Source organism: Anomalospiza imberbis, chromosome 3 (genome assembly GCF_031753505.1).
Source record: "Anomalospiza imberbis isolate Cuckoo-Finch-1a 21T00152 chromosome 3, ASM3175350v1, whole genome shotgun sequence".
Taxonomy (NCBI): Eukaryota; Metazoa; Chordata; class Aves; order Passeriformes; family Viduidae; genus Anomalospiza; species Anomalospiza imberbis.
Window position 1 is genome coordinate 90,031,676 of NC_089683.1, and position 18,150 is coordinate 90,049,825.

At 35.3% G+C, this 18,150-nt stretch overlaps 1 protein-coding gene across 2 annotated transcripts in view; it reads left to right on the forward strand.

Moving 5' to 3' along the window:
* The window catches only part of GPATCH2 (G-patch domain containing 2), a 118,207-nt gene that overhangs the window by 71,184 nt on the left and 28,873 nt on the right, over window positions 1-18,150 (forward strand). Inside the window, exons 6-8 of one of the 2 annotated variants that reach the window (XM_068185631.1) lie at window positions 11,887-11,951; window positions 14,601-14,640; window positions 17,423-17,493. In XM_068185631.1, coding sequence (XP_068041732.1) covers window positions 11,887-11,951; window positions 14,601-14,640; window positions 17,423-17,493 — 176 coding nt within the window. Of the gene's footprint in view, window positions 1-11,886; window positions 11,952-14,600; window positions 14,641-15,476; window positions 15,558-17,422; window positions 17,494-18,150 lie in introns of those variants that run through there. The other variant, XM_068185632.1, reaches the window with a different exon arrangement.

Below are 18,150 nucleotides of genomic sequence, written 5' to 3' on the forward strand. Positions count from 1 at the left end.
TTGACTGAAAGTGAAGTTTGCATCATGGAGATCATCAGATTATACCATGAATAGTCTGTGAAAGCCTCTGGACATGTATAAATTTTAAGCAGCAGCGGTGTCACTCATAAATAGCTGCTGAATACAATGTACTTCCATTTCCCTGTCTTGGATGTTGTTTGGGTGAGTCATGTCATACTGTTATATGAGTTGCAAATTTTAAGGACAATTTGTCTTTATTAGAGACTAAGTTAGCTCTAGGTGTTTCTGTAATAACATGGCCATAAAAACATCAAATGTTGGAGGTTGGTTCAAGATCTTCTCTGTGTAAAGAATCTGTCTTTGGCCTCTCTGATTTTTTTTCATCCCTTAACAATAGAGAAAATAATCTTCTAACTCCTCAAGAGCAATTTAGGTTTTCCTAGGAGTTGCTGATAAGCAAAGGCCAGAATTCTATGATATATGATGTCTGCCCTGAGGTGGGTAGAAAGGCAGCCCTCTCCAGGACCTGGCAAAATGTGCTTTACAGCTTTGTGTCTGAAAAATAGTGCTGTTCTCTGTGCCCTGCAACACATGAAACAGAACAGAGAGAAAAATGTTCTTTACTTGATCCTCCGTATGATCAGGACCGAACAATCCAGGTACTCATCTTGTTCTTGTTTCTACAGTGATGTTTTGTAAGTAGAAGATATGGTTTTGGTCGGAAGATATTTCCTGTACATGGTCAGGAGTTTCAGAAGGCTAAGGCAACTAATGTGTTGTAGAGTCACCAAAATCTATTTTCATGGATCTGGCCAGAAAAGTAAAATTGATGCCGCTAGAGTCATCAGGGAAAGAGAATTGTCTTTCCCCCATGTAATTTCCAGGAACAGAAGAGCCTGTAAATGAGAACAGTGCCCTGATTTCTGTCCTGCAACAGAGGCAGCCACTGTCCTCACTAACACAGACACATCTAGGGAGTACTTAAACTCTGTTTTCTGTACATTGTTTTAAACTTTCTAGGAGAACAGAAGTTTTTCACATACTGAACATAACCTTCTGACAGAAACAGTGTAAAACTCCATTTCTTTGACAGTACAGAACCAGCAATGCTGCTTCATCTTGCTGGAGGAGAGGATAGCAAATAGAAGCAGCATTCTGCTAGAACACAGGCTTCCCTTCTTTTGTGAATTAATGTTTTGGAATAGTTATGACTGTAATGCATAACAAGTTTAAATTACTGTAAGGAACTTGACTCTCTTAAGATCATACTGTGATGTTTTCCATCATATAGGGCTTGATACCATGCAAAGAGAACTTCAGAGCACTCTTACTGATAAGGAGGGATTTGAGAGTAAGATAATACAATTTAGTCTTCAAATCAAAATTGATGATGGCTTTGCACAATCCGTTCATGAGTTTAGCAATCAGTAGGATAGATCTTGGGGATCTACGTTATGTTAGAAATTAAGAAATGCAGTGCAGTCTTAATCAAGTGTTGGTATCCCAGTATGGCACTGCTATTAAACCTAAAAAGCTTGAGAGTTCATTTTAAAATGTATGAGTGGAATTCCCACTTTTGATTTTTTTTTTTCCTATTAGGACCTCCTTGTTTCCATTTATTCTATAGTCGAAGTTATGAATTATTTATATTTGAAGACAAGGTAATGGAAAAGCTAGAAAATGTTTTGCTAAGAGGAATCATATTTATTGTAACATGTTTTAAAATACATTTTATTTCTGTGTCATTTTGCTTGGGGAGAAAATTTGAAAATATAACTTAATCCTGAATTTAGCTTGACCTTAAAAATGCCCAATGAAAAGTTGATTTCGGAGCTTCTGCATGCTTCTCCTGTTCATCTCTACTGGTGTTTACAATCTGAAACAATGATTATAGTTATATATTAGAAGTTTGTATGGCAGAAAAAGTGGCAAATACAGAAGTATTTCTAAAGTGTGTTCATCATGTAAGCTTGTGTGAAACATGTACAGATCAGTTCAAAATAATGAGAAATGTCATTCACAAACAACACAAAGAACTTTGAAACTGTCCAAATTTGTGGCTCCCCTACAGCTTTTTTTCCTGTTGTTTCACCACTGTTGTGAGCCCTTCTGGTGAGAATTTCACTTGAAATGAAGAAAAATGGTTTTGTGGGCACTAATTATTTAAATGTCATCTAACCTAAAGGGCAAAAAGTCATGCTTTTATTTTTGCAGTTCATTTGTGTAAATTTCACAACATCTGTTATTGATCACACTGCATGGATTTTGAAAGGTTTTTTATTCCAAATCTTTGCAAAGTGTAACCTTTTAATCCACAATCTTCTGAACTGTTTTCTTCACATTGGAAAATTTTCACACTGCTATCAGCATTCTCCTATCTCCAGTCTTATCATCTTCTTCTCCTGATAATAGTTCAGGTACTGCCTGGTTTTTGTTGTCCAGGCTGTAATACAGCTCATTGGGTGCCTCTTGGAACAAACAAAAGTTTTTAATGCAAATGAAATTTTAACAGTTCAAGACTTTAAACCCATGCAGGACTGTAGGTGTTAGGATAGGAAACCATTTGGTGGCTAAGGGGAAGAGGAGAATTATCCTAGCGGCTCTGTCAGGGGTTACTAATCCTCACCTTTTCCCAGTCAGTGGAAGTATAGTGGTATGGAAAAGATGGGATCTCACTGTTCTTCTGTTTGCTACAAGTCCTTTTTCTGGAAGACTGTGGGCTTCAGTGCAAAACAGGTAGTGAGACATTCTGTTTAATTGCAGTGATTGCCATTTGATTTTAATTTCATTCATAAGCTAAAATCCTTTTGTCTTTTTTGTAAATAAAAAGGCATTACTTGCAGGCTGCACTCCCATCAGTATTTTTCATCTGTTTTCTGATGATAGAATCTAAAATTAATGCATCTGTGTCTAAATATGTTCATAAGTGTATAGATTAATGGAACTCATGTCAGCCTGTTTAAAGTGAGTTTTAATGTGTAAGTAGAATGGAAAGACTTTAAAGCAATTTATTTGGCTCAAAGCTCCATTTTTATGGTGTATGTTTCAAGCTAATAATCAGGGCTTACTGTGGGTCAGCATGTCATATCCCAGTGGTGTCTAGTGAGATGGAGGGTTATCTTCTATGTCAGCTAGATAACCCTGTGAACAATTTGGAGCAGTGGAGATAATGGGACTGAATTCTGAAATGAGGTGGAACTCTGAGATGGTGCAGAATTCAGAACAGGAGCTGGAAATATCAGGAAATACAGGGCTGCGTGTGAGCACCGTGTGGCTGCTCATGAAGACAATCACCTTTTGGCATCAGTAGTCACTTGTGTTTGACAATAATCCTTGATAACCTGCAATTAAAATGTGTGAGAATGGCAAATCAGGTACATATTCCTAGGAAAAAGAAAAGTGAAGTCAAAAAATACACTTCCTTCCTACTGGCCCTTTTTTTTTTTTTTTTTTTTAAATTTTGATACAGATATTGCACAATAATCTAGTAAGTATTTTTGTATTTTTGCCGTGTTTTGGACAGCTTATCTCCAAGCTGTGTTGTCCACAATTACTGTGTTTAAAAAAAAAAATTATAGTTTATTCTCCTTTTTTTCTTCACAAAATGTAACTTTTATGTACTTGGAGAAAATTGTAGGGTATCTTTGTGGCAATACACACAGTTTCAACCTTAAAGTTTTTAATATTTTTTAATTTTGCTGTATTTTAATGATTTTAATTTTATATAGAAGGAAAAGGCCAAATCTGTTTCACATTTATGAAGAGAATAGTTATGTTCTGGTTTCATACATCTTAGATGATGCAGCAAGCTTTCTATTTGTGCATCTAAAGCAAACTATTGATACTGCAACTGAAGTAATTCACTTTTCATACAAAATACGTAATTTACAGGTTATACACTACTTGAGTTTCAAGTTTGTTTCCACCTTTAGAGCTAGCACAGTACATCCTGCCAAATTCCACTGTCATTTTGGAAACTGGACTACTGCATGTCTCTGTTTACTGCGTGCCATTTGGGCAGATCTGGCTGGCATTAAAGGCATTTTTCCCGCTGTCTGTTGTACCACTCACCTTGTGTTTGCCGTTCGTGTTTAGCCCCAGCCGAAGTGAAGGATATAGCACTGACAAGCATATTCCTTCTGTTCCATTTCTCCCCACGCTGGATAACCTCAGCTGCAACTCGGAGCAGAAGCTTGGTGACTCCTGTAGCCTTTGGTCAGCCAGTAGAGGCCACTCACAGCTTGCAGCTGAAGCCGGGCGGTGACTTGGAGCTGGGGCTTTTGTTGTGTGCATGGGGTTTGAATCCACACCCAGCCAGCTCAGGCTGCCATGAGCTGCCATTGTACAACTGGTACCTGCAAAGGGCTCTGCTAGGAGAGATTCTGCTCAGATACAGAAATACATTAAATATTGATGTTTTTCTGTTTCCTCTAATAAGTCCCACGGCAGCAGGAATAAAAATCACCTTCTGTACTTCAAGCAGACTCAAAGCAAATGCTTTGATGACATGCTTTGTTGCTGGTACAATCTCTACTGTCATTATATTATATTAATCAAGTAAGGAAATACTGTTGCAAATTGCTTTTGGGAGAAGGGAAAGGAGGGTCTTGTTTAAATGTTTTTCCCAAATGGAACCAGCATGTCCCAGATCAAGGCTAGTAGCCGAATTGCTGCTCTGCTACTTCCTCCTCCCTTTATGACTGTGTGGGTAACGTACTTACGATAATTTTACAAGGTAAAACATTATTTCAGCTTTTTAGATTATTCTTAACTAATAAGGGTACACTCCAAACACTATTGAAATCAAAATCCTGTTGATATAGTGGAGAATTCACCTAACAATAAGTTTTATATCTAAACAGACAGCTAGAATATCACCATAAAGTTTTTATATTAATATATATCTATTTATGCAGCATATTATTCCAGCATTTAATTAGTGGCTCCATTTCCCAAATAAGGTAAATCTGGTTTAATTAAAATTAAATTTGTTAAATACTATTTACAGAGTACTGAAGTAATAAACTTTTGGCCATTGTTTTGTTTCACAGCTGGCATGAATATTTCCCCTTTCCTGATATAAAACATTGAAATAGGGGTGTTGTCTAATGTGTCTTTGCAGTCAGAAGAATCTTACATTTGCCTTTTTACAAGGAGTTGATTTAATTTAAATATAAAAACTATGAATTCCTGGTTTGTATTTTCTTCTTGAGACTTTTAAGTCCATTTTTTGCAGCGTTGTGAGCTGTTATTGAAGGCATAGTGCCGCACTATTCATATTATTTACTATTTCATTTTAAATATTAGTACTATTTTGTATTAAATATTAGGAATCTCAAAAGAAACTCTCCTACTGATTTCCTTGCAGATGAGAGACTTACAATTCTCAGTTTCCCTGATGCTTTCCCCATAGACCAATTTTTACTGTTACATTATATATTTGTATTATTTCCTCTAATAGTTCCTCCAGTGTTACTGTATTATGTACCTAAAGACAGCAGGAATGCACTAATATATATTATTACAGTGAATCATTAAACTTACTCAGCCTATTCTATAGTATGTAAAAACTGGTCCCTTTGACAAAGATTTAGAACAAAACATGGTGTGTGATATTTTCTGTTAATGTTGCAATTTAAAACAAACAGAGAATGTTATACCCAGGCCAGTCTATTTTCGAAAATTCTTTTTTTTTTTTTTGTTTTGAAATTATATTTATTCAACTTGAAATTCAGGTTTTGTCTTAAAAGTAGCAGAGAAAAACTGTGAAATAGCAAAAGTTTACAAAGAAATTCCCTTCTTTACTTTTATACGTGGGATTGAAATCTTCCATTTTTCTCTGAAGTAGCTAGGTTCAATAGTAGAGTTTTCTTATTTTGGTCTCTGATATTCTCATGGTATTACTATTCTGTCTGTTAATCATTCAGTTGAAAGCTGTATATCAAGAGATAGAGGCAGTTGGATGAGTTGTGTGAAAATAAATGTAGAGAAAACTCTTAACAGTATGTGAAATCACTGGAGAGATTGGGTAGGTGGGACACATTCTGTCATGCCAAGAAACTTACTAATTCTTATTTTCTCTTTTTTTTAAATGCCTTAAGAGAAAACAGTAAAACTTGTACAGGGAGGTTCCTGTTTTGCTTTAGAATTAGAATCCATGTCTTTTGACCTCTTTTTCTTTTTTTTTTTTTTTTTTCTTTCCCTATCACTTGCATGTATTTTGCAAGCTGAATGGCAATGATCCATTGATTTTTTGCAACACTGTGTTAGTAAGAGGTTAATTGTAAAGAAATATTACTATAGTAGCAAGAAACTGGTCTAGAACTATTCTGCCAGTGAGCCATATCTTCATGGAGACTTTGTAGAGTTTGACTGAGCATCACTTAAAGGTAATCTGTAAATTAAAGAGATGCTGCTCTGGAATGCTCGGTGTGGGCCCTTCAGCAAGAGTGTGCTTTTAGGGGGAATAACAGTCTAATGGTAGTGTCAAGCAAGGATTATAGCAATGTTCCAGTAATGTATACTGTGAAAGCTATTTTTGTTTTCATTGTTTTTTATATTGCTCCAATTCCAATGTGCATCTATGTTTTTTTAATGATGTTTTTTAAATCCAGAACTTTGTTTAGTGCGTGTACTTTCCAAGGTTCCTAATGGAGAAGGGGTACAAAATGAGTAATGCTGAATAGGTGCTGAAAATAATAAGGTATTGCTTTTAATCAGTGCAATAAAATGTGGAGAATAGTTTTCCTTCATTTCTTCCCTTGATATAGTTTGATTTAATTTCCTATAAATTGACAATTGCAGATCTGTGAATTATGAATTTGACATTGTCACGCTGTAATTTCCTGCAAAATCCTGTTCTCTGGGATTTGATTTTAGTTGCATTTCATTTTTGAAAACAACTACTTTGCAGAAAATCCTGCCTGAGAAAATTGGATTTGCTATGGAACTTTTTAAGCCGTAGTTGATCATAGCAGTTAATTTATAGAGCAGAAAAAGGAACCTGTTCTTTCATTTAGGAAAGCAGCTAGCTTATTTGTGTAATCAGTGTCCAGCAAAATTTTACTGAAATTTTAGTGGTTTTTCCTGCTATGAATGTGACATATTGTGATGATTAAGCTAAGCTTTCAAGTCAAATACTTTGATAATTATTAATGTGGCTTTTTAAAGCACATCATAGACTCATTTAGATTAGAAAGGACCTGTAAGAAAGATCGAGTCCAGCCATAAACCCAGCACTGCCATGTTCACCAAATAATAGCAAGGAAATAACATCCTGTAAAAAATGAGCTGAGTAGTATCTTTTCATTGCACATGCTATGGAGTGCTTGGCATAAAATCTAATTAAAGAAGCAAAAATATCACTTTCAGTGTTTAAAAACTACTTAATCTGTAAGAAACTTACTTTTTCAGTAATCAAAAATATATCTGAGGAACAATTATGAATAGGACAGAATCTGTGATTTTTCAAAAATATTGTGCCTTAAGATCAACATAAATTATGAACAGGGGATGTATTTGCTCACTTGATTGTGTGCATGGGAAAAAATAAGGGACAAGAAGTATGGATGAATATGTATATCAGGATTGTTTATATTATTTAAAATATTAAGAAAATATTGAGTCTTGAACACATCCGTACTTGGGAGTTTTGTATCATAGGTATCTTTAAAAAATAATTCATGATTTTTCATGGACTATTCAGTAACTGAACATCAAAATATACTTCAAATGAGAAGTAAGCAGAATTTGTAAGTAACAGTGTAGCATACTTTTTGATTTGCTTTAATGTGTTGTGGGTTTTTCTTGGCACATGGTAGTAGTTCTTTAAACTACAGCACATGTAAATTAAAATAGCACTCTCATATTTAATTAGAAGATTCATAAATCATCCTAAATTGATTCTTTTTTTTTTTTTTTTGATTTCTCTAGTTTGGACACCCCTTAGGCTGTTCATATAAAGTAAATGGTGATGTTCAAGTACCCTGTGGGCACTTTACTCCCTGTCCCTCAGTAGTGTGAGCCACTCAGAAGAGGGGATCATATTGCAGGATCCAGCGCTGGTGCAGCCTCCCCTCCAGTGCTGCGCACAGTTCTGGGCTCCACAGTGGAAGGATGTGAAGGTCCTTAAACGTTTCTAGAGGAGAGAACAAGGCTGTTGACAGCACTGGAAGGCATGTCCTGTGAGCTGTGGCTGAGGGCTCCAGGCTTGTCTGGGTTGGAGGAAAGGAGACTGAGGGGTGACCTCTTACAGCTTCCTGAGGAGGTGAAATAGTGATGGCCTGATCTCTTATCCCTGGCACCCAGTGATACAATGTGTGGGAATGGTGCAGAGCTGCACCAGGGAAGGGCCTGACTGGACATCAGGAAGCATTTCTTCTCCAAGGATGTGTTCAAACACTAAAGCAGGATTCTGAGAGGTGGCTGATGCCCCAACCAGTCAGTGTTTTTGGACAATCCCCTTAACACACTCTAACTTGGTCAGGCAGTTGGTCACGATGATCACTGTAGGTTCCTTCCTGCTGAAATGCTCTATTCTCTATTATTGGCATTTTAAAATGACAGTAGAGGTGCTCAGTATTATTTTTGCAGAGTGAAATCCTGTAGGTACAGAGATTGTGGTGACTGGGAGTGGGGCTGTAGCCGAGCCTCATCCCTAATGGTCTGCAGCTGTGAAAAGCAGGTGAGCAGCATTGAAAGCAATGAGCCATGGAGTGCCCAGGTGCACTGACCAATCACCAAAGGGAACAGAGGGCACACAGGTGCAGTGCATGAACATGAGGGGTATAAAAGGCTGGCCTAAAGAACCAGAAGAGTGGATGCTTGAAGCCTTCTGAACTGGTATGGTGTTCTGGAACTGGAACTCTGTATGGGAAGAAGCTTTCTGAAATCTTATGATGATACCCTGTGTATCGTGGCCATCTCAACCGTGACACATGCTGCGACAAAATCCTCTGACTTTCTTGTCCTTTTTCTGGTTAGTCCCACCATCTTTCCTTACATTTCTTCTGAAGTTTGTCACGTGTAATATCTTGCAGGGGAGGATCAGGTTGGATATTAGGAAAAATTTCCTCACTGATAATAGTTAAGAATTAGAGCAGGCTGCCCAGGAAAATGGTGGAATTGCCATTCCAGGAGGTGTTCAAAGAATGAACAAATGTGTCACTTTTCGATATGGCTTAGTGGGCATGGTGGTATTCAGTAGAAGGTTGGACTTGACGGTCCTGGGGGCCTTTAAACTGTGAATTTGGGCAGCAGTATATGATGTTGTGTATTCTGAGGCAAAGCCCCTTAGTGTTGAATATTTTTCCATTTTTCTGTATCCATTAGTTCAGGTCATAATTTCTCAGGCAAAGCAATCTTTGCAGATCAGGAGTACTTTGTCTCTGGGTTGGAGTACCTGTGTCTCAGAGATTCTATGAACAGAATGCAGCCATCATCTTGTCATCTTATTCAAGCAGTGGGGAAAGGACTTGTAGCTAGAAGAGACTAAAAGCTTCAAAAATGACCCTGAACTTTACAAAAATCTTCTATATTAATAATGGTCAGGTAGCAGATGAAGGTGGGCAGTGAGGTTTGGTTAAGCTTTTTATACCCTAGGTAAGTTTTGCAAACAGGAATTAATTTGCATTAATATGTTGGGAATCTTAGAGTAATTAGCAATGAGTTTTATGCAAAGGTCTGTATGTGTGTACCTTGTGAGTTTAGTTTTATGAACATTCTGTGTCTGTGTGGTAGCTGAAGCCATGTGGGGTGTGCAGGAGAAACCTGAACACTGTACTTGGTGATCAGTTATAACTGTATTCCAAGCAAGTTCATATTCTCATATAAATTGGTGGAAAAACCTACTTCTGTGGTTTCTGTATTATTTTAAAACTGGCAATTTATCCAGTGAATTTTCTTGAAATTTTCATGCTTATTAAATTTCAGATTATGTATTTTGAGTAAGCTGGAAACTTAAACTTGTTTTCATAAGTATGGCTGCAGGTAAACAACCAATTTTAGTCCAGAAAATAGCTTTTGCTTCTGTCAACATGTTGTTTATTTTCTCCCTGAGATAAAAAGTTCAGTTTTCTGATATTTGTACCAAGATAAAGTCTGTAAACAAGATTAATATAGTGTGGAAAAGGTTGTCAGCAGCCCTGGCAAAGGAAATAAGTTGCCTGTACACAGAACATACTGTAAACTGAATAAAAGTGTCAGGTCCACCATGAGATAATGTGATCATGAACCTCTAACAAAGCATGACATAGGCACAGTCCGCTTTTCTTATAGCCACAGTGTAGAAAATGGATTACTATATTCCAGGGATACCCACTGGAATAGCATGAAAACCTCATTTTGAGATTAATGCAGGATATAACTCTCAAGAGCTGAGCTGCATGCTTACCTGTCGTTTTAAAGTAACAGTTTAGTTACTAATCTTAAAATTTGGAAATTACATATTAAAATACTGGCTTATATTTCCAGGTCTTCGTGAATGGCCATTTCTCAGTTTTACTGTTAGATGAACTATGATATTGAAACAGTAGCATTTGGTCAGTGTTTTATTATCATCCTGTGACTGTGTAAGGCCTTGATCAGTCTAGTAAAACAGTAAATTCTAAATGGGAATAAAGCAGTAGGTGCTTTAGCAGTAGGTTCTCCCATGTAGCTATCATGATTTCCTCTACTATGATTTGTATGTTTGCATGGATTTTTCAGAGGTAAGATGTTACCAATGCTTTTTTATCCCCATCAGCCAGAAAAGTGACAGCACTTTATTGTTTCTCGATTCAGCCCAGAGTGACATCATTGTTCAGGTCAAAGAAGCAGATTTTGGTAAAATACTTTAACCATGTGGAGCTCTCAATTTATTCAGTGAGCATTCTTTGAAAGCCTTTTAGACTTGGAGCTCTGACTGCCCTGCCTTTTCTCCATTACAACACCAGATTAATAGGGAGGTTTTACTTTAAGAGTTGAGCTCATTGTTCTTCTAATAATGAGTGGGCTGCTTTTATCCTTGAATCTCCAGCTTATGTACTTTTGGCAAGCCTGAGCCCTATAAATGTATTACCATTGAGTTTTTGTGGTCTCCTGTCAAAACTGCAAGAACGTCTGACTTCATTCCCTCCTCTGGTTATCTCCTGACTATAAAATTATCTCCAATGAATGGGAAGTTTGTACCTTCATTCTTTCCATCAGGAATAGTTTGCCTGCTGCTCTAGTTCCTTGAGCATGTGTATCATAAGTTGTATCTTATCCTTCTGTTTTTACCTATCTAGACATGCACGTGAATTAAGCATTTTGCAAAAATAAAAGCAAAGCTGTTTGAATCCTTTCTTGAGCAATATCAGAATGTCATCACCTGCAAGTCTGCACATGCTCTCATGCATTCTGAAGATCATTTTTCAATTGAGGATATAGCATATTTTAGGTTACAGTATGTATAAAGCGCTAGACAAGGACTACAGTACAGTTTGGTAAAAATTATTTTACCTTTGCTTTCTATCCCATGTCAACTTGAATTTTCAAATGCTTTGTGTTGGGAGGGTTATCTTTTAATAAATGTATTGCTGTATGAGCCATAAATAAGGTTAGTATATTGCCTATGATTTTCAAAACATCTAACTTTCCTTTTTTGGAGATAAAGTACTTAATGGACTTTACAGAAAAGTAACTTAGGTCCTTGAAATCTGTAAATGTCTCTGTCTGACATCCAATCAGCATTGCTCATAAAGGATTTTCCTTAATCTCATATAGCATTTTCTGCACTCAGACTTTACTGAAAAATTGCAGATATTGGTAGTTGCATTTACTGTATATACTATACTGTCTCTATTTTGTATTTAATGTCTGTCATGTATTTTCTCAATAAGCAATTATTTTGTGCATATGCTGCCCCATTATTCAAAGACTTCTTTTTTTCTTTCATGTTTCCATTAGATAACTCCAGGACCAGGTGGTAGCAGGAAAACAGTTCACTTGTCCCAGGATTCTCTTCACCATGAGTGAGTATCAGTGATGGGAGTTATAACTTTTTTGTTATTATTAACTTTACAATGCCCCAAAGCCACATTTTACAACTGCACAAATACCTCTTTTTGAAGAGAGCCTCAGCTCAGTTACATGATGGTCTTTATTTAATGAAAGTACTTAACAATCCTTTTTAGTTCATTTTTATGTTTCTTAAGGAAACATGAAATTCAGTGCTTTGTGAATATGTTTTTATTAACTTTCTGAGTATCCTTTCCTAAAATATAAACTTATTTAAGGCTGGATAGCAAAAATGGGATGTATGAAAATACATAAGCATCACATCTTCTAGTCTTTTCATGTGAGGTATCATGTGAAGAAGTTTATTATAATTTTCACAAAAAGATATTGAATTCGTTGTTTAAACACCTGTAAATAGAGAATATAATTCACTTTTAGTTACTTTAGTGTGTCATTACTGTAAACTCTTATTCTCTTCAGCTGACAACACTTAACAGCATTATTTATTGGTTACATCTTTTGAATACTTTGAAGATTACATTTTCCTTTATTTTTCATATCAAAGCTCTAAAACACAGACATACATGATGAGGAAATAGTGTATTTGGAGATACATTTATGTGTTCTAATGCTACTAGATCCATCATCCGCAGTTTAAATCAAAACTTGCCAAAGCAGACATCAGCTCCTCAGTGCCGACTGCTTGACACCACTAATCTGCCTCTGTTTCATCTCATACCTTGATAATGTGTGTGTAAATTCAAGAGGTTTTGATTTCATAAGTTATTTCTGCCATAAGTTATTATTACCAAGTAGTAATTCAACTGGGCTTTCCTTTATGGGTTTTACATTTGTTTATTTTAAAAGAAACAAGCAAACAAATAATACTGTAAGGAAATGGGCAAAAAGTTAAAAATTAGTGTAATGTATCACTTTCCCATTAAAAAAGATCTTATTCTTTTTGAAGGGTTTTTAATATCTGAGATGCATTCCAATTACTTTGATGTACTTTTTCACTAGAAAAATGCTTTTACTGATCACTTAGTCTGTAATCAGCTGGTTTGCCACAATCCACAGGAGTTTATGGGGAGGATACCCCAGTTTGCTGCTCCTCCTTGAGCATTTGCTGTTCACACTGGTCAGAGACAAGACAATCATCTATGTAGAATTTAAATCTAACCCATTATATTTCTGACTTTCATCATCCCCTGGATGATTGTGACCTTATTTGTTGAATCACTTGTAAATATGATGTTTTTACTTTCCATCCACTACTGGCATCAAGGTTATGTGTGCATAAAATCTTCCAGTTTTCACCAGAATTTGAACTATTGAATGCAGTTGATGAATGTTTTATGTCCAGAATATATAGATGTCTACCTTGTCTCAAGGTATACTTTTGACTTTATTGCTGTCATTCTTTTTTCATTTCCAATTCCTTTTCCTTAATCACCTTAAAAGTAGAAAAAGCAGTATGGATGTTTTGGTGACAGCTGGTCTTTTATGCAAGAATGAGAGGGTTGACTGTTCATTATCAAACTCTGAAAACCTAAGTGACAAAAAGCCACCAAACTTTTAGATTTGTGACTTGAAAATAAAAGAGATTGAAACCAGACAATTCCATGGAATTGGAATCTTTTCAGTGTACTAATTAAAGTAGAAATTTAAGTGTCATTATATGGCTGCTTGGGGCAGAAAATGGGACTAAATTATATTGAATGGAACTGTTTCAGAAAAAGCATGGCTAGGTTAAGCTGTAACCTTTGCTTACACTTCTAGAGGAACATGCAAGCATAATAGCAGATAGTGGGATGCTTTTTTGTGTGCAATATTGCTATGGATAGAATTATTTTATCCTTTGACCAAAACCTATTGCTTGCTTACACAAATAGTATGTAGATTCTTCATGTAACTTGAGATCCCTGTAGTTGTAGGGTTTGGTTTTTTTCTGTCGTCTTTTCACTGTGCAAGTGTTCAGGTTTGTATGATGCTTGCTACAGCCCCATTCAAATGGTAATTCAGTTCTTTGTGACCACAGTGTGTATGTGAACCAGTCTTATCATGCTTTTACTGCTGTTCAGGAAAGAGGCAAATTGTGACATCTCTGTGTGTCAAAATCTTACTCCAAATTTCCATCTCTTTGAAATAAGGCTGCCAAGAGTCACAATTTTGTAGTTGTATGGAGATACGAAGCCACTGGGTTTTCAGACTTGTTGTTTCACTTTAGATTCAAACTAAAACCTCAGTCTGTGAAATAATACATTAACAGCTAGCAGGTAGTCCAAACTACTTTAAAGTCTTTTCAGCTATAATCATTAATAAGTACCACTTCAGCACTAAATATGGAATTACTCTAATTTATGGCATGTGCATTGTAGTATATTAAAATACCATCATTTATGTATTATTTTAGCTTGTTTGACAAAATATAATTACCTACAAAGCTAGCAGCTACTCAGAAGTGAAATCTATGATGCATTCTTTCAGAACTGTTACAAACTTAAAGAGTTCAATAAAAATAGCCCATTAAAATAAACCATTGCCAAAGGCTGTATTTTCCTGGCAGGCAATAAAATACCCAAAAGCACGCACAGACTAGTCATATGACAGCATGTGCTTTGTTAGTTATAGTGTTAAACCTGTCTTTTCCTTTTCTTCCACAGTCACTGGTTTAGCCCTGGGGCTAGGAAGGAACATAGCCAGGTAAGAACTGCTTTGATCAAGAACGGTTTACTTGAGATGTATAAAGAACTTTAACTACCTCTACTCCAGAGGTAGTGGGCTAATATTTTAAGAAATTGTAAACAAAGGAGGTATAATTTAATATCTTCTTGCAAGCAAACGTACAGCAGTGTATTTCCAAAATTCTCTTAATTAAAAATCTTTAATTAGTCACTTAATTTCACTTAAATGTTCTTGAGGTTTTAACGTTCAAATGAAAATTCTGATTTTTTTTTTTAATAATTTTGTCAATTGTGGTATCTCTGAATGTTACCTTTTTCAAAATGCTGGAAAGCAAAATATTTTGCTCCCAAAATCAAGAAATACAGAATTAGTTGTACAAGTGGGGAGGCTTCTACAGGAAGAATTTTTCTACAGGAAGAATTTTTCTGCATTTCATTGGTTACAATGACTACAGCAGAAAAAAGGGAGCTGTTAAATCTCCATCATGGTGCAGATATTGGTGAAAATACCTTACTAGTTTGTCTGCTGAGCCCCTGCAGTGCAGTCCCTCAGAGAACCAAGCCTAGAGATGTAGTTGCAGGAATGTGAAGCCATATTTAATATTTGATTAGTAGCATAACACTTAGGTCTTTAGCTTGTCTTCAGACATAGAAGAATACCTGTCTTTATGAATGGTAGAATGGTCTAAACAGGACTTACTGTCTAAGACTATAAAATGTGAAAATAAATCTGGTTTCCTTTCATAAATGTGTAAACTTCATCTATTCAGTAAAAGTAGCTGAATATATCATCAATGCATTGAAATTTAACACAAATGTTCCATTTCCTTAAGTTGGAAAAAATCTGTTTAACAGTTGATTTCCTTAGATCTGTGACAGTTTGCTGGTACTTTTGCAAATGTAAATAGATTTGAAACTTGAAAAGGAAATAAAATCTGATTAGTCCTTGGAAGGTTCACTTGAGGATGATAACATCATGAATACTTGTAGCTCCAGTAAGTCATAGTTTAAATCTTTCCTGTTTCCTCCCCTTTCTTTTGAACTCCAGAGCAAGCAATGCTGCTTACCTAAAACTGCCAGAGTAAATAAAACATAGTAGTTTTAGCTGTAAATTGAGATTCCAGCATGTTACAATAGGCTGACTAACACTTAACCTCTAAGTAGACAGCTTTATATAATTCATATTTAACGGTTGTTATTTTGAAATAATTTTCCTAGTGGAAGAAACACCTAAAAGAGAATTAGATTATTATGATTCTGAGTAATTTTTTTTTTTAATCTTGATCATCTCATGTAACAGGGTTAATTGAATTTGTACTGTTTACTTCCTTTAAAAGATTCTCAGCTGAAAAATAAGGAAATTTCCACAATGAGAAGTACCTTAATATGCATCATACATGCCAGCACTGATTTTTAGCCTAGACATGTCTGCTTAGCTGGTATAGAATGAATTAATCAAATTTTCTCAGATAATAATATATTTTAGCTAATTTTGTATTTTACGTGTGTTTGTTTTATGAACACACTAAGAGCTGTGTTTTCAGACCTTATTGGAAGTTGACTGAATTTGTAATTTACAGATTAATAAGGAATTGCGAACTAAAGCTGATGTCACAAATTATAGATGTTACTGGTGCATAAGGGATTTGAGCTTTTTTATAAGACAGAAGAAGAAATATTGTAAATGATGGTGTAATGTAATTTTGACAACCAATGAAATTCTCACTCAATTTATTTATGTAATAAACTATTTCACTGCATCTGAGAACTAGATAGTTGAAATGACAAGAAGCATTCCTTGTACAAGAGGGAAGCTGTAGAAAGTTGGGAAGCATCGTTCGGTTTTTCTGACTGGTGACATTTTTTGGAGTCTGTGCTCATTTACAGCATTAGTGTGTGGTTGGCCAAGTCTTGAAGTTGATCATTTCCTAACTTCCATGGGATTTTGAAGTGTCTTTCCTGTGAATATTAGGTCACTTTATCTCTACTTTCTTTCTCAACAGTTTTTCATTCTGTTTTTTCTTCAATATATGAGACATTTCAAACAACATTTGTGGAGGCTTTATGCTGTCCAGTTTTAGTTCCTTTAGTGTAGTATTCTGATGGTTGTTTATTAATTAGTGCACCTTGACTCATCTAACAGCATAATGCTGGAAATAGACTTTTGAGTGTTGGAAATAATCTGAATGAAAAGTCTTACTTGTCTAAAAATAAAAATAAATGACAGCTTTTTTCAGAAGCTGAGTCATCATTTCAGTTAAACAAATCCTTTGCTTCTCCTACTTCCTCACTATTACAGGAATCTTTAATACTGTGTTTTTGTTTATTCTGCAGCTTGCAAATTACTAAAGCTCCTGGGGCTTAGAAGAATTTATAACTGTTTCATAACTGCTTAGACACAAGTGCTAACTTGATTAGTTTTTTGTAATTTAAGTGTCTTCCAATGCTTCTAATTATACAACTTCAAAAATTTAAATTGAAATTGTGAAAAGTATAAAATTTCACACATAAGTTAATTGTGAAATTTTGAATTGCATAACTTTCTATTATGCTTTGAAAATGCTTTAATTCTTACATTTGCAATTATTTAGGCATTTTAAATTAGTGGATATATATTTACATATTAACTATTATTCTAACATTTTTTCTAATATTCATCTCAAAAGTCATGGGTAAAAGCTATTGACAGTGTACTTAAGAGAGGAAATAACTGTATTGTCCAGATAGAAATTCTGAAAAGCAAATAAAAGCATTGTTTGTGAGACTCTCTTGAGCGTTTTTTTTTTTTTTTTTTCCAACAGCTTCAACTCTTGCGAGACAACCGCTCAGAGAGGGGACACAAGAAGAGCAGCTCAGTAAAAACAGCCAGCAGGTAACTTAATGTGGTATTTGCCTTTAGTACAGTTTAGGAATTCATTGATTCATTAAATCTTTATGTAAAACTTACAGTATTCTTTTGGGGTATTTTCAAAGGTCTTCTGGGTTTTTTTGTGACTTACTTATAAGAATTTTTTGCATGGCTTAATCTTTGCCTTATATATGAGTATTAGACCTTTTTTGTTGACTATGCAACTGTACTTACCAAACTTAATCTCTTTAGAACATCAGAATTAAATGAATGCCAAAGTAAGGTTTGTGCTTCTGGCATGTTAAGCGCTGGAAACATATAAAATTATATTATGCATATCTGAAATCAAGAAGATAACTCAAATACTGTAACACTTAAATTGTTCTTATATTTTGACAATAAACATTTCATTGTGAAGACTTAATAAAAACAAATCTAATTCTATTCTCCATCTTATTTCTTTCCCCTCAAAAGACAAAAAATTCAAGATTGAACTTACTAGTCTAGGAGTCTGTTTCTACAGGGGTTTTCTTATGTACAAGTCACCTGCTGAATCTTCTACCAAATAGTTATTTTAATTCTAGCTTTTTTCAAATGAGAAACTACAGAAATGTTTTTGTTGCTATGCACAACACCTTAGAGAATTTTTATGTTTTGCTGTAAAGATGGGTGTGTGCTATC